This window comes from Strix uralensis, chromosome 8 (assembly GCF_047716275.1).
Source record: "Strix uralensis isolate ZFMK-TIS-50842 chromosome 8, bStrUra1, whole genome shotgun sequence".
Lineage (NCBI taxonomy): Eukaryota > Metazoa > Chordata > Aves > Strigiformes > Strigidae > Strix > Strix uralensis.
Genome location: NC_133979.1, coordinates 13,708,820 through 13,725,675, shown reverse-complemented (window position 1 = coordinate 13,725,675; position 16,856 = coordinate 13,708,820). Strand labels below are relative to the sequence as shown.

Below are 16,856 nucleotides of genomic sequence, written 5' to 3'. Positions count from 1 at the left end.
ACACCGATGAGATCTGATGCGCAGATTAACAGTAATATTTTCTAATAATTTTCAATCTACTGGCCTAGAGAGTGTAGAAATATCTTTTACAAGCTTTAATTTGCATTCAAAGAGAACGAAGATAATAAAATTCTTTGAGGCATGACTTTCACAATATAAACCTGAATTCACTTTACCTTCTAAGTAACTATTTAAATACAAGGGAAAATCAAAGGTTTGAAAATTAAATGACAAATGACACTGAAAAAGAGACTCACCTCCTGTGCTCTCATAACCAGAAAAACTTGACTGATCCTCCTCCTGTTAATTAAGCAATTGACAAATTGAAATGGATATTCTGCACAGTTTGCATTTCTTCCTATATCTGCTTATCTGTGTATCTTTATCTTCTCTATATTCTAACCTCTTGGTTTTAATCTATGTTGAGATATGGTTAACAATGTCACAGAAATGCGGTTAGTACTGTTTCAGTTGGTAGAACATGAGCATGAAGAACCCAAGATAACTTGAGATGATTAACTGGCCCATATTATTTTTGCAAGGAACAGCTTTTTCAGTGTCCAACTGCACCATTAGAGCACGATATTTAAAACCAGTGTGCATGCTGAATTGCTTCCAAACTGAATATAGTATGATAAGCTGTTAGTAGTGGAAAGGCAATATTGGAGTAAGTTCTAGAAGTGAGCCACAGCATAAAGATGAAATTAGTCTTTGGTCTAGAACAACTTGAATGTGTTTACATTCTGAATGCAACACAAACTACAAGTTGTTACAAAGGCTGCTGAACTACAAAGAGGGATTACACCTGGCAAATGGGGAACTTGGCCTGATACTTCCCTGATACTTGGGCACTTTGAATTATTTTGTCACATATGGTATAGTACAACCAATGAGGAATTACAAATACTGGCCAGCAAGAGTGTCAGAGTGGGAATTCTTTGTTGTTCTTATAAATCAGAATTATATATATGCAGGACACAGTCTAGGTTACATAGTGTCAATATACTCATACCATCAGTGCTTTAGTCTATAAAACGTCAGTAATAGCACTGACAGTAACATGCTCATATTACATCATCAGTGTGTAGTATCAACACAATACACTATGCTAGTCCTCTCAAATAGCACAGGGGTATCAAGCTGTAGTCTCTCACAGTTCTGCTTCACTATGCTGTCAGAAATAGCTACTGTTAGAAATTTGTATAGCTGCATGGATAGATGAAGTGAAACAAACAGCATGGTGAATAGAACTGGTAAACTACAGGCCACTGTAATTTGCAAAGCTCTTGCACAGCCGACCCTTGCAGGTTTCTCCTTGTGTTCCCATTATCACTGAAACAGAAGCACTCTTCATTAGGCTGAAGTACCATTACATTGGCTACATAGAACATTTTCCTTTTTTTGATTCACAGTAATTCTCAGCCTATTACACTGCAGCAGGAGAACTGCCATCTTAAAAAAAAAGGGCAAAATTAGAAAAAACAACTGAACTCACTAAGCTTGCAGGAGAGTATTTCAGGAAAAACTTTTTTTAAATAAGACATTAATCTCTTTCCTACAATTCAAGTGACAGTATTAAGCCTACACGCTTTTTCTTTGATGTAATCATACAATAAAATCTTTTACCCTGCAAAGGTTATATTACATATAAAAGGCCTGGTTTTAGATTCAACTTCTTATCGTGCCTTTGAAGGTTTATGGATCAAAATAATTTTAGGCACAGAGTTTAGAGTTAAGTTTCTTTAAAAATCAAGATCACAGTTACAAGTTTACAATCAAATGAAAGAGGCATTACTTCTTTCAAGTACTGCTCTTTGTTCTCCCCTATAATTGCAGAACAAAACTGACTCTGTAACCCTGGTGGGCTGCTCAGAGCAGCAGGTGATAATAAAGGTCAGTTCAAGTCAGGAACAGCTCTAATTTTTTAGAGCTGAGATACATAAAAACTAGACACAGAACTGAAGCTAAATAAGCTATCAGTTGCTTTTATTTGACCAACCATATCTGCTTTAATAGAACAACATGTTAGCTAACCAACAAGCCATGTTTGCATAAGGAACAACTGCTATGAAAAGCCATTAAAATGAATTCTAATCACTACTCAGAAGCAGGTAAATAGGAAGTGTGACAGTGACATTGATCAGAACCCAGAACATCAAAATAATGAATTCTGTTTATATCTGTAACTGCTCACTTTTCAGGTGCAGAAATATTATTTTCAAACGAATTGCTTTTTTTGGCCACATTTTCTTTTTAAAGTTTCTGTTTCATGATTCTGTAAGACAACTCAGCACACAGCTTGATACGAGCGCGACCACCAGCCCTGCTGAACATCCATGATAAAAGAAGCTTCCCCATGTTTCAGAGAATAAGTTATTCCATAAATACACTTTTTTCAGACAGAATTGAACAGCATCCAGCCGGGGTGGAAAGAGGTCCTGAAAGCCTAGTCTCTAAGGGAGCTGTAAGAAGTCAGGAGGAACAAATTAGAACAGTTGGGCTACAATTAATTTGGCTTTGACAAGGTATTTCTACACAGTTTTCACTATTCCATACTTCAACTCAACTTAGAACCATTTACCTTCACCCCTTTCCTCCCAATCTCCTCAAAAGTGCAACCAGTTCTTCTGCTGATCTTGGTGAGCAGCTAGATTTGCTCTTTGGTTTCTAGTCCCTTGAGACAGTGGCAGAGACTGGCATGCTGGTTAATGCCAGTCCCCTCATACTTATGTTTGACAATACCTACTTCTGATTGTGTCTTTCTATCAAGTAGGTCTCTAAATGGTGAATGGCAGGTTACCAAAGTGCTTTGGAAGATAACTTGAATTTAGCAAGTGATCACATAAGGAAAAGTCCCACCAACTACTAGATTGCTAATAGTATTTTACACCACATTGCCATCAGGAATGCTAGGTTGTGAAGTAATTTCCATAATTAAAAAAACCTGACAGTAAGTCACAGCAAATAAGGAAATGATACAGAATTCTCCAGATCTTTGAGTTTTGTTGCTAATGAACTAGGACTCTTAAGTCATATAACTTTAAAGAAAGCAGATTTTTTTTTTTTTTTAAGGATGGGACATTTTCTTCATTAGGATTTAGTGACAAACTGTTAATGTTAACTGTTACCTGATGAAAAGCAAAAGCTTTTCTGTTACCCATCAATAACCTCTGTTCCAGTCCTTGGGGCTTTTTTTTGTAACATGGAAAAGAAAAAAGTTCTCTTATCACCTTGTTGTTACTTGAATGTTTCCTGAAAATAATGGTGGAAAGTGACTGCTACATTTTATTCAGATTTCTAACAGATATAACTCAGAGTTCCTCCTAGAAATTTACTGGAGAGGATAAATAATCATGGATTAAGGAGAAAAGATGCGGTAGAGCTAGTTTAAAATACAGCATGATTGCTGCCTAAAATTATGCTCAATTTTCAAGATTGAATTTGAGAATGTAAATATTCAAAGGAACATGTCAGGCACAAATTATTTAAACAAATAAAAACTACATGTTTCTCTGCCTAAAAATATTGAGAGTCGAACTTAATGTGTAAGAAAAAAAAGCAGCAGAGACAAACATAACTTTAATACAGAATGACATAATGTATACAGTAGAAAGTACAGGCAAGAACTGACTATGTAGTTTTATCATGGTGATCTCATCAGCATTCCTTTGGGAATGTAGGTATATAACCACCAATTTCTCAGCACACTGTAGTTATATAATTCTCCCTTTGCTGTTTGTTGCTAGGTATGCAAAACACTTATGTACTCCTGTAGCATTTTATTTCTTCAAATATCACTACAGTTCCACATAAATCTTCCCTGTACTTCCTTTGGGAACAGAAGCAAGGGCATTATTTCCATTTTGGCAGAGATATTAGGTGACTTGTCAATGTAAACACAGTTATATATGGAAGCAGAACTAGATTTAGGACTTCGATTTCCACTTTCACATCTTTAGCCTGTAGTAGATTTACTTTGAATTCTAGTCCTTAATAAAGTAATATTAAATGAAATCTCAAATGTTTGCAGATGATGCTTCTACATCTAGTACCCTTAAAATCAGCTTTAGCTCTCAATTAAATAAACTCACTGATTAAGAATAGTTTAAGGAATCAGAAAGCAGTATGAGATGTCTGTTGAGCACTGTCTGGGTATACAATTTGTCTGCTTCAGCACAGTCCAGTCTGTCGCAACCTCTGTGGTTCTGGAGTTTGACATGTGTTTGCAACTGGATTTAATAGGCATATACCTAATCACAGAGGATAGTCTTTCAGATTATATGTATGCAGCCCCTATTTATAAAAATGTAGTTATCACTAAGTGGCGTCCTTACATATTTTGCAAAATGTGAAGACTCCGAGCAAGCTTTATCTAGGCGAAGTTAAGCATCAGAAGAAATTGGGGCTAGTCAGAGCTCAGCTATGGAATTTGTCTTCTAAATTCCTGTTCTCGGGTTTTATGTATGGGCAATTGTTCCTTGGGAATGGATCATACGAGCCATACAGTTGCTTGCCATTAAATTTGATTTATCATTCAAATAGCTTTTTGAGGCTGAGCTGCTTTCTGCAAGCTGAGTGTTAAAGTATGCCTCTGGAAAGCAGGGGTGGCTGTGCTCTGACCTCCTCTGGTCCAGAACTAATGAATATGTGTAAATAAGATAAGATACATTCAGACTTCAAGGCTTTTTTTTCCCAGAAGAGTTATTTGTGTCAAAAAGGACTAGCGGTAATTAAGATGACAGAAGGGTGCTAATGTTATTTGGGGTGATCTTTGTTTGTTGGGAGTACATACAACTGGAAAATGCAAAAAAAAATCAGTGTTTATAATAGCATCTACAAAACGCTGACAGATTATTAGATCACTATGATACCTTTTTACTTCTGGGTTTCTAGCAAAGACATGAATTTCTGACATTCTTTTAAAATAAACCTAATTATCAGTTCTGAAAATAAAACAAATTTATATCTATACAGAGGTAGAGATTAACTCACTTTAAACACTTGTAAACCAAGATCAAGTTATCTAGCTTTTAAAGATATGCAAGATTTTTTTCAGATTTTTCATTCTTGTTCTTCAATAGCATATAGAATAATACCTATCAGTACTTTAGAGGGGGAAAATCACAGTCTGTTTGCTATAGTGTGTGGGGGTTGGGTTTTTGTTAACTTCTGTAGGTTTTTTTTAATGACAAGAAATGCATGTGATGATTAAGCATGAAAATGAAAGCAAAATTTATTTAGTTTCATACTGATTTCCAGACACTGGAAAACTGGAAAGAATTTGAAAGAAAACAACTTTTAAGGGCAAACTTACCAACCAAGGTATGCAATAAGAACACCCCTCCCAGCAGGGTAACAGCATTTTGCATGATCGGAGCAGCCTAAGAGTGTTCTGGTAAACCAAACACTTCATTTGCAATTTTTATATTAGGTTTAAAAGGCTGAACTAGAGGAGACAGCATTGTATCTAACTTGAAGAACAATTGGGACTTGATTTTTAAATATCTTTGTGTTTTGAAGACATTTGACACCTGTATTGTCTGTGCACAGTTATTATCTATCGCTCATTTTAAAATACTTCTGTCACATACAGTGTTGTTACTTTTCAGTAGATCTATATTTACAGAAAGTTCCCACTGCCTACAAAATTCTTCCCAGAAGTTATTGCTGTTTTTCCTTTAGTGTTCTTCTTTTCTGTAAATCGCCATCACTCCTTAAACGATTCTTCTCTATGTAGAGTATTTATGCTGTTTGGTATAAATTCTCCCAGGGGCTTTTTGTTACATCAAGCTACTGCAGCAGGGAACCTTGAGTGCATTTGAACCACAAACTCAGAGCTGCTTAGCTCCTTTTCTTGGACTGCTAATGACAATCTGAATGAATGGATCCCTCAAATCATACACCATTGGCACTATATGCAGAGTCCCTCTGTCCTGAACTGTTCCTTTGCCTTCTGAGACTTGGATTTCAGTGGGGTGTTGGTGTGGTTTTTTTTTTGTTTGGGTGGTTGGTTGGTTGGGTTTTTTAACTTTAGATGAAAAAGGCTTTTTTGCAGGCCAGTCTCAATTCAATTTCCAAAAAGAAAACGATCTTGCCACAGAGAAGGACGAGAATAGGGTGTTATAAAAATAAGACCAGTATGTGGTCTCAAATCTCATGATTTGCTGCTATTAAAAGTTGACAGCTGTGCTCAAATTTTACATCTCAAAGACCACCTCTGCTTAATGTTTGACGAAGCATATTCTAGGTTTACTAAAACACTTATTTATGTTTTATTAGGTAGTTTTATAACTTTCAATAAGGAACTTTTACAGTATTTATGAAGAACTTCTCTATTAAGAAGGAATTTAACTGTGGGAAGAAACAGTCAACTGATCTGAGATGAACTATTGTGAAGGAATTCTAAAACTAGGCCACTTCTCACTCCTTATGACTGGTATTTAAGCCCAGATTGACTAAAGTTGACTGCACAATCACGGGATACATAAGGAGTAAAAAGACACCAAATAGGAAACATATGGCTTCCTGAAAATACATAGAGGGTTTTTTTCCAATATACCCAGAGAAGCCACTCTTCTGCTTCAACACAATACAAATAAGTTATTTAAAGAGCAGTTTGTATCCCATACAGTAAAATAGCATCCTTGCAATCACTGCAGTTTAATTAATGTCAGTGTAACAATCTATAGTATGTACTTTGACAGTGATTAAGAAATATTAATATGTTTTATAAAAAGCTGATTCTTCTTCAGTGCTTTAAAATATAGGAATTGTTGCTATAAATATTTTTAAGGAAGGGCTTTGGTAGCTGTCTTTAGGTATGCTGGGCTATGTGAACAGAACTGGTCCACAGCTCTGAATAAGGTGTCTAAATCTAGGAGGCGGAGAGGAGGGGATTTAAAATACACCTTTGCATTTCTTTATCAGCTTTAGGTGCAATATAAAATGTTCTGATGTGGATCCTATTTGTATCAACTGTGTGGGATGCCTGATATTCCCCAAGAATTATGCCGTTTCTCTGGGCTATAAAGGTAGACATGTAAAATGCAGAACTCATAAATTTAGCTGTGAAGTTGTATTTTGTGCATGAAAGGATAAGGCCTCATTTTGCCAGCTGAAGGGCAAGCTGGTGTGAGGAAAGGAGGTACATTATCCTAGTGCTATTGCCTAGAAAAATGAGGGTGAGATACTGTAAATTGTAACACTTTTTCTACAGACACCTTCCACAAGCCACAGAGAAGAGCCTCCTAAGTTACTGCAAAAGTATTCAGTGGAGCATAAATGCAGCATATCTTGAAGAATTATGCTGTCACTGTTGTTTAAATCTCCAGTAACTCAGATGAGCTCACCATCCTTGTAACAGAATCCTTGCGCTCTGTACTGCCCACCAGAGCTGCAGGCAACAACTGGTTCAAAATCAGAAAAGAAATGGGGTGCAAAGACTTCAACTAACTTTGGCAGTTCAGTCCGCCCTAAAATATGTATCACCAGAAAGTAAAGCCAAATAATGTCTGTGAAAGGAGGAGCAAACAACTGTTTCTGACATTCCAAAGAAAAAAAATGCAGACTGAGTCTACAGCAATTTTTTTTTCCCATTTCACTATGGTCTGCATGGGGGAAAATCGAGCAGTAGGCTTTCTTTCGCATGCCTTTACTACAGTGTACAATGGTGATTTTGAAAGAGAAAAATAATTCAAGTTTACAAAATTATATAGAAGCACCAAAATACAATTGGTTTGAGCTTATTAAGGGAGCACTTTGTAACAGGCAAACTGTAGTACTTTGTTTCTAGAACTGATTTTTTTTTTAAAAGCATTTAATAGGATAGTTTCCATGGCAACTTGAACTGAACAGATTGTTCATTGACTTCAGTACATTTCTATTAAACATCTTTTCTCTGTAGTTAGGCCTGCCTCTCCAGCTCTTTCATCTCTTTGGATGCTTGTTCATTACCTCTTTTTGCAGATATCCTTAAACTAGATTGGACTCCACCTTTCTGTGCTCTTTAATAAAAACAAATGTTGAGGGAACAGAGTTTCACAGTCATTCTCTGAGTTTCCCAGAGCCCATTTTCTTTTCTATGGCGTACTCCTGTTTTAATCCATTTCCCTGTAGAGTCAAAATCTGTAATTCAAATTGATACCGTAGCCTATCAGTAAAAGAGAAATGGACACCACAGAAATGTTCAGCATTAAAAGCCCAAATGGCTTCTGGATACTCTTGGTTGTTTTACTAAGACCTGTAACGATTAATGCTGCACAGCATATATGAATAAAACTGTTATACCAGAAGTTCCTTATGTTCTCAAGTAAAGAGAAAGCATATGATTAATATAGTACATTCTAGATGTGACCCCTTAAATAATTTCATTAATGTTTATCTAATTTTGAAAGGTAGCTTTAGAAGTCTAAATAAAAATTTCTCCTGCTAATGGAGATGTGCGGTTTGCTCTTTGTCATATTATAATGTACTGGAGTACTGGGTCTGAAGGGTTAAATAAATTACTTAGATTGAATCTTTGATGTAGAGAAAATGGAGTCAAAATACGGTGATAACTGATATGAAACATGGTAAATGAAGGAAAACGGTCTTTAGTTAAATGAGGCTTTCAATCTGCTGTTGCCCATCAGTTTTAGGAATATTTGTGTTCTGCACTGAAAAAAACTTTCAGGGCCTTTTCATTTTCTCTCTTGAATATTTAAGTTTCAAGCTATGATAATCAGTCAGGCCGAAAATGTTGTTATAGTCTTGGTAGCAATGGAGTCTGCTTTTCATCAGTTCACCTAAAGCCTTCCTCCTGCTCCCCTAAAGCCTGGATTCGTATGTGCTCAGGGTGGGAAATGACAGCAAGCTGTAAGAAGAATTGTCACTACATGGCAACAACTTTTAATCAAGATCTTGTTTCCTCTCCTTAGAATGAGAGCAAGTCTCTTTGAGGGCTTTTTTCCTCCACTTCGTTTTGGTTTTGCTTGTTGCTTTTCAAGTGATCTGTCACATTTTCTAATTATAAAACATTCTGCACTTGCAGCAAAGATTGGGTTATGCAATTTTCTTAATTCAATAGATTGCCTGTCGCTGCTGAACAGAAAACCTTTTATCATCTTCCAGTCTTTTACATCTACTTTTCCTAGGTCTTTGACACACTTGAGGGGAAAAAAAGAAAGGCAATCTGTCCTTTGCAAGTGCCATTGCATTTACCTAATTGCATAAGTAAATGCAGTCTGACACTGGAAGGACATGGAAATGCCTTGGTTATGGACTGGTAACTTCCTCTGAGGCACAAAAATGCATTTCCATGTTTTGTGGATGTGAAATGTATTTCCCCTGCCCCAAATATTAGAAGAGGCTAAGTATATTTTTAAGGTTTTTACTTGAAGTTTATCTGTTTTTCATATTTCCCAAATTTTACAGTTATCAATTCTGTAAGTACTTGTTCAGGAGTGTATTCACTCTACAATTGTATGACTTTGTTTTAACTTTTTCTCTAAGTTGTCTAAATATTCCTCAGACTAACTAAGCTAAGGTTGTCTTGAAAGTCTTGTTCTCCCAAGAAAATAATTGGATGCTTTTTCTTCTGGAAGTCTTTGATAGGATTCACCGATGCCAATTTTTCAATACTCCCTTTTGACCTGAATGCACTTGAAATAAGCCAAATGGTAGATTTCTAATTAAAAATCCAATTCTTAAAGATAAACTTGTCTGATCCCTGGAAACAAGTGGCATTATATTGACAGCCTCTCCGGCAAAGTTGACAAATTGAATCACAAGTATAAATGAACACAGTGAGCAGTGAAAACCTGTATCACACTTAAGAACATTCCAGCAGCAAAAGACAATCCTTATTAAACCAGACACTAGTCATGATAGTGAGTTCTGCAAATTGAGGATTTTCTATAAAGCGCAAGTCTTCCCTCATTAGAAGCTATGCTGTTGCACCCAAAAATGAGTGGCCCAAAACATATTCCTGATGTCTTAATATGGGTGACAATACCTGAACCTTATCAGTTTACTGTGCTTTTATGTTTTTCAATCAAGTTATGAGTAGTGTAATCCATTACTCCAGAAAAGGCTGTAGAGATTGCTACCGCACAAAACTTTGACTGGTTCTTCCACAAGGCATTCTCAAAGAGAGGTACTGTCTGCTTTTATTTTTTGGAAGAATCAATTTTGGGCTGTCATTCTAAAAGCTTAGATTATTCCTTCTGTAATACAGGATCTGACAGCTACAGATCTGAGAACAGAAAAATAGTTATTAGTGATTTGGAGAAAATAGGGTGGGGTTTTTGGGTTTGTGGTGTTTTTTTTTTTTTAAGTGGGTATTTCCCTCCTGTCTTTCAGTGCTGTAAGGACTTAGTGATTACAAGTGCTCTAGTTCTTGAAACATCCATGCATAGTGAGTAGGAAACAATCAGCTTGCTTTTAATTTAGTTACATGAATTTAACCAAACATTCATTTATAAAATGTACAGTATAAAGCTCAAGCTTTTTCTGAGTTATTTTTAATACAATTTCTCCTGTGTAAGCTTCCAGAAAATTCAGATCTTAGCTTGCGTTAGTGTTGCTTTGCACTGTTTCAACAACAGGTACCAAGTGTTTCTTGAAGCACTTTGCTGTATTTTGCAGCACTCCTAGATGAGCTGATGACTACATCAGTAGTTGGAACCACACCACTCATCCTCCTTATTCCTGCCTGCCAGTAAGAGGTTATTCAGGAAGAAGTAGTGTACATCTGAAGAACTCTGATACTTCTTTGTTGGCTTAGTTTACACTGGAGATTTTCCTGGCTCATTCCAAGACTGAGAAAATGCAAAGGTATCTGTGTATGTCCATTTCAGTTGTGCCAAGTGATACTCATCCCCAGCTGTGGCTTTGTCTTCAGTATGTGTTGTGTTCTGCTCTAACCCCCAACTTCTCTTGTTCAGAGTCTACTAAGATGTTCTGCTAAAATTCAGCCATTTTTAGCAGCTCAGCTGTGTAAGGTTGCTTAGAAACCAGCCTTCTTATCCCCCACATTCTCATGACAGATTTCCTATGCAGTAACATCACTGCATGACACATTTGTATCCAGACACGTGTTCCTTTTCCACTTGAGATTCTCTAAGTAAAGGTTGTTGGTGCTTCGTGCAATTCATAAACAGCATGTGGTAAATCACTGGAGTATTAAATCACTGCCACAGTCAAAATGAGCTCAAGTTTCGAATGCAAGCAGTTCCTCACTCCTGAGTTTAGTTATTGATCATTTCTTCCTGAGAGTAATTTCTAATTTTGTTTTTCAGACTGGGTAGCTAAATGGTATTATGATTTTATGGTAATCTCCACTCCCTTCTTTGCTTCTGTATATAATACTTGCTTGCATCCTTTCAAAATTTAGATGGTAAGGGCTTTTGGTTGCAATTGCTTTCTCCTTTATATTTGTATAAGGCATCTCATATGAACTGGGTATATAAAATATTTCTAAGTAATAGAAATATTTACATTATTTAAAATGTCACTGATAAAGATATCAACTTGCAGTTGAAGGGAATCATTGTCAGCTGCTTCATATTTATGTATCTCTCTTTTGACTGAAGGGTTTTTAGCGCTGTTTTTACTTCATTTCTCCTCTGTTTGATAACAGTATTCCACTCTTGCCAGAATGGCAATGTGTTGGTCTGGCAAAATAATGAGAAAAACTAACCACCACATCTGGCAGAAAGAATATTTGCTATTTACAAAGACAATAAGGTCCCATCATAGTTGCCCTGTTTAGTCTCACATAAGAACCACAGGCAACTTCATTCAAAACTACAGTCAGTGCTTTTATATGGACTGTGCAATATATCATCAGTGAACCATACAGTTGGAAATTATAAATTACTATCATTTTCATATATTTTTTCTGCTAATTTTATTTTGTAACTACAAAACTTATTATTTGAACAGCATTTCAAACATTATGAACCAAGAGTATAATTTCTTTAGTGTTCATACTCTGCCAAAAGAACCTATTTAGAATGTCATTAAAATGCAAAATTTAACATCAACATAATCCAAACATGATTTAAATATACATTCTGCTTTATAAGGCATAAAGGCCTAAACCCTGCAATAAAGAAGTAGTACAGTCGTGACACAGATGATGAGAAATTTAAGAGAGTTTCCTGGGGTAGAGAATGTTTTAAGTAGTATTTATGAAAGAATGGGATTTAAAATGGGATTTGGAGACAGAGGTGAGCTGTCTGCTTGAAAAGAGCCAAACTGAAATAATCGAGCTAAAAAGAACAGTAAAAGGATCATAAATTAACAGAAATGAGTAGGGATAGAATATATAACATGTTGCAGGTGAGGATAAAGTGTTGCCCTGAGTACTGTGAAAGAACCCAATGAATGAACAGATGACACTGAATGAAAATTCAGTTCTGTTGGTCCTGATTTTGTCACTAGCTTTAAAATTTCACAAGAAAAGATATCTTCTGCGAATAATGAGGAAAGAGGTGAGAACATTCACAACTGCATTTAGTTGAATGATAACAGAAACACAAAATAACATTCTTTGCCAAGCTGCTGCTTACAAATCTAGAGAAGTGTTTGTGGTATTTGTGAAGAAAATGCAAACAGAGTTGTGCAAAAGTGAAAGGCAGAAAACAAAACATACAAAAACACCACCCTTAAGTATGGCGATGTGATAGGCAGATGGCTTTAAAATGTTGGGGGTTTTTTTAATCCTTCTTTTAATACTTGTCCACAGTGCAGTAACAAGAATAGTAACACTTATCCTTAGCACAGTATTTAAGCCACAGAAACCTTCCATGTTTCAGTTTGTGCCCATTGCCTCGTCTGGTCACTGGACACCACTAAAAAGAGCCTGACTCCATCTTCTTTGCACCCTCCCTTCAGATTTCTGTAGACATTGATAAGATCCCCCCTGAGCCCTTTTCCAGGTTGAACACTGCCAGCTCTCTCAGCCATTCCTCATAGAAGAGATGGCCCAGTCCCTTAATCACCTTAGTGGCCCTTCACTGGACTCTCTTAAGTAGCTCCATATGTTGTACCAGTGAGCCTAGAACTGGACACAGTACTCCAGATGTTAATCTTACCAGTGCTGAGGTGAAGATTAGAGAAAAGATGTATACAACGTTTTTTCCCCTCTCTAGCCTCCTTTCTTCCTATGTACATGGAAAACACCATCAAAATTTAGTTTTTAGATGTGGATAGAATGGGATCAGTAGAAAGGCTGGTTACAACACACTGTAAGCATTTGTTATTGTTTTAGTCTTAAAAACACTCTCCTTTTTTGAGGGGAGAATGTTTGATTTGGTTTAAGTTACATTTCACACTTTTTTTGTACTTACATGCCTCTCCTTTGAAAAGTGTTTTACTCTTCCTTCTTAAATATACAGTAGACTTACGGTGCGTTTCAACAATTCTATTTGCCAGCATTTTAAAATTTGTGGAGGAAACTCAGCAATATATAGCAATGGAAGATATGGGCTTTTAATACCATGGTAATAATCACTCTTTTCCCATAACCGGAAAGCAACCTCTGTGTATCACAAATTTACTTATATGGCACTTTGGCTCAGGTACCCTTAAAGTTCCACCACCTTGTTCAGACAAACTGTATAGCACAGTATGTACATAAACTAGAAAACTCTCTAGAGAGAGACCATAAATACATAAAATTACCTGGTCTTCAAAGTCAAATTCTGTATAAACAGTATCTCCAGAATCCATTATCAGACTGCAATCAAGTTCATTTGGCCCTAAAATGGGAAAGAAAATTAGACTTCAGAAATGGATTGGAAATTTTCACTTTGTGATGGAACACTAATATTTCCAATTGTTCATATGTATGCAAAAACTGTGATCTGAGGAACCATTCAGATGTCCTAGAGTACCCAGGTGAATGGTATGGCTTTAATAAAGCCTTCAAAGCATCCATAAAACTACCACAAAAAATAATAAGGAATGGTTATCCTAAAAGGTTAATTGTTTCAGCTAGACTGCAGACTTATTGGGCAGGGTGTTTTGCGTGCCATGACTTGCAATTGTAAAATTGTCACAGGGATCTTGGCTCAGGAGAGAATACAAACCATGTTTAGGAAAGAGAAAAGAAATAACTGGGGATTAGCAGATAAGCATCCTGGAGTGATGTTGATGGGCAACCAAAGCAGCCATACTTCCAGCAGCAATAGTATCATTCCTATCCTACACTACCCCTTTCTAAGGTGACAGTGTGGCTCTGCCCCTTCTCCCCATCATCTTCCTGTGACAGGATCAGCACGTCATGCGGTCTCTTGCACTTGGGATGACAAAATTCAGTTGCTGAGAAGCCTTGACCTGGCTGAGCTTTACAGTTTAGCTTCAGCTGAACTGAAGGTGCAGGCTAAAAGAAATTGGGCTTGGTATTTCAAGAAGTCGTGTTGGGGTGGTAGTTGCTGCTAAACCAGAATGGGAGGATAAACCACTAATCACCTTTCTATATAAACAAAGGAAGGGTGCAGCATGGATATCGTATTCTGGCATTATCAACCCATTCAGATTATCTCACTCCTGGGCAGTGAGGAAGAAAACAGTCTCCTGTGCCTTCTAGATGATGAAGGCCTAAACCAAATCCTGCACGTATTCAACATACATTAAAATGTCAATAGGCATGTGACTACAGGAGTACTTTTCACAGCATTAGTAACATGAGAATAACAAAAACACTGTAATAACACAGAGATCTAAAAAATGTAACCAGCCAGTAGCTACAGGTGAGTCCAATCACTGTCTTCATGTGGGGAGCAACAGGTAAACCAGGGGAAGTACAAGAGATGTGCTTTGTTTGGTGCTCTCATGTCCCCAGCCAGACAAGATCACTGATGAGGAAGAATACAACTCCTTCCCTCCTGGGTTACTGGTGTCTCTACCTGGTATGATGTTCCTGCAAGCAATGGCATTGAGGATACATAGTTTTAAGACTATTGCTGACCTGGAGTTGTTTTCTCACCATCAGAGATGTTTGTACGGGTGGCTCTTTGTAACAAGCACTATCAGTAACAGATTTTGCAGTTCAATTTCTGCCAGATGCATTTATGTATTATCTGCTTTTGTTTGCTTTTAAAGTTTACATAGTAATAATCTATGTGCGTGGTGAGCTAAACATCACTAAGAGAAAGAACAGAGGAGAGGAACTGAATGTCATGATGACTAAAACCATAACTGCTTGGTAGAGATGATGATTCCAGGGTGTCTTCGTTTGCAATCCATATTACAATTACTGCCAAATTCATCTTTGATGCAACTCTTTGGACTACGTAAGAGATACCAGGGAAAGACTTGGGTCTACCATCTGCTGGTGTTTTTCTGCCCCCCCCCCCCCCCCCCCCCCCATGTTCATGTATACTTTATCAGATTGCTATTAAAAAAAAAATGACAGGGATTCTACTCTTGCTACTGTAGAATGTCACACGTGTATATGCAGCATGCTCTCTGGCATATACACTTTACCGTCTTTTGAAAATACCTGTCTGTAAAAGATATACACAACCAAATGGATTTACAACTGCTGAGACAATCCTAATTTTTTGATTTATTTTACACAGCTGACATCTCACTCTTAACACTGTGTCATTGTTGGTAATATAATTTAACTGAGCCTTAGTTGTCACCAGCACTGGCCTACCTTGACACATCAATCACTTTTAAAGGCGCTTGTGTGCAACTATTTGATTAACTGTCACTTAACTACCAAGAGCAGTATGTATTCTTAGCTAGAAACGTTAATATGAAATATGGTGCTGCAAACTTAAATGTAAAGGTCAGGCTGAAAATGAACATTCATGCATAATGTATCTTAAGTGATAAAAGCCGTAATGGTTATACAATTTTAATATGGTCAGGCATCTTATGGCCTTTTTTCTTGAACTAGGGCACCAGTTTCCTTAGGGAAGCATAGCTCCTTTCTGGCGTATATTCCAGGAAGGTCAGGAAAATTGAAAATATGTGTCTGTCTTGGTTTCATGAAAACTAACAAAGCCCATAACCATCTATCACTGAACAGTATACAGACTTCTCTACCCTTCTCAAATTGCCTAAAGACAAACCTACCAGAAATGAATTGAAACAAATGGCTACTCTCAGGACAAGATAAAGTAATGAGGGGACATATAAGGGTACTTGTGATATTTCTGGTGCAGTACGAATAAGCATGAGTAGTTTGCTATCCTCCAGCTCAGTCTGTTGCTGGAGGGAGCGTATTTTGCTGAGTTTGGACTGAATCTTGCTAAAACAGGTCTTCTAGGGGAGAACAGGCTTGCTAGCTAATCACTAGTAAACGTGGCAGCAGAAGCGTAACAGGCAGCCACTCAGCAAGGTACTGGGAGTCAGTAATCCTGGTGGTAGGCAAAGCTACTGACAGGCTAAGCCAAGGGGAGAGTGTGAGAAAGAGTGGATAATTCAAAACTCAGCTCAGGTTTTCTAAGCCCAAGTTTCAATCAGCAACATTTTACGTAAAACTTGTGGCAATGTTCAGCTATCAAAGGAGAAACACAAAATATTGGCTTAAGGAAAAGAGGAGGATTGGTTAAAGTGTTTGGAAGCAAACATGCCCTGCTGCTTTCAGTGAGTCTGCAGGCTGCACATCTCATGTTCTGACAACAAAACAACTGATCATAAGTAAGTTTCATTGCCTTTTTTGAGTAAGTTGAGTTGTTTATCCTTTGGTAAGTTGGTACACTGAGAACTAGGCCTTAAAAAAAAATTAATACTTGTTTACCATTGGGGTAAGATTTTACAGTCTGAACTGTCCTAATTTCTTTCTAAAGGATGCCCCATTCCACCAGATAATCTCGGCTCTTGATTAACTTAGACCCTTTGTGTGCTTGTATGAATCT

General features: G+C 37.0%; 1 protein-coding gene across 1 annotated transcript in view; it reads right to left on the bottom strand.

Annotated features, from left to right (window-relative positions):
• The window catches only part of AK5 (adenylate kinase 5), a 97,370-nt gene that overhangs the window by 26,784 nt on the left and 53,730 nt on the right, over nucleotides 1–16,856 (bottom strand). Inside the window, exons 8-9 of the mRNA XM_074876326.1 lie at nucleotides 13,666–13,742; nucleotides 258–300 (exon numbers count right to left, since the gene is read on the bottom strand). Coding sequence (XP_074732427.1) covers nucleotides 258–300; nucleotides 13,666–13,742 — 120 coding nt within the window. The remainder of the gene's footprint in view (nucleotides 1–257; nucleotides 301–13,665; nucleotides 13,743–16,856) is intronic.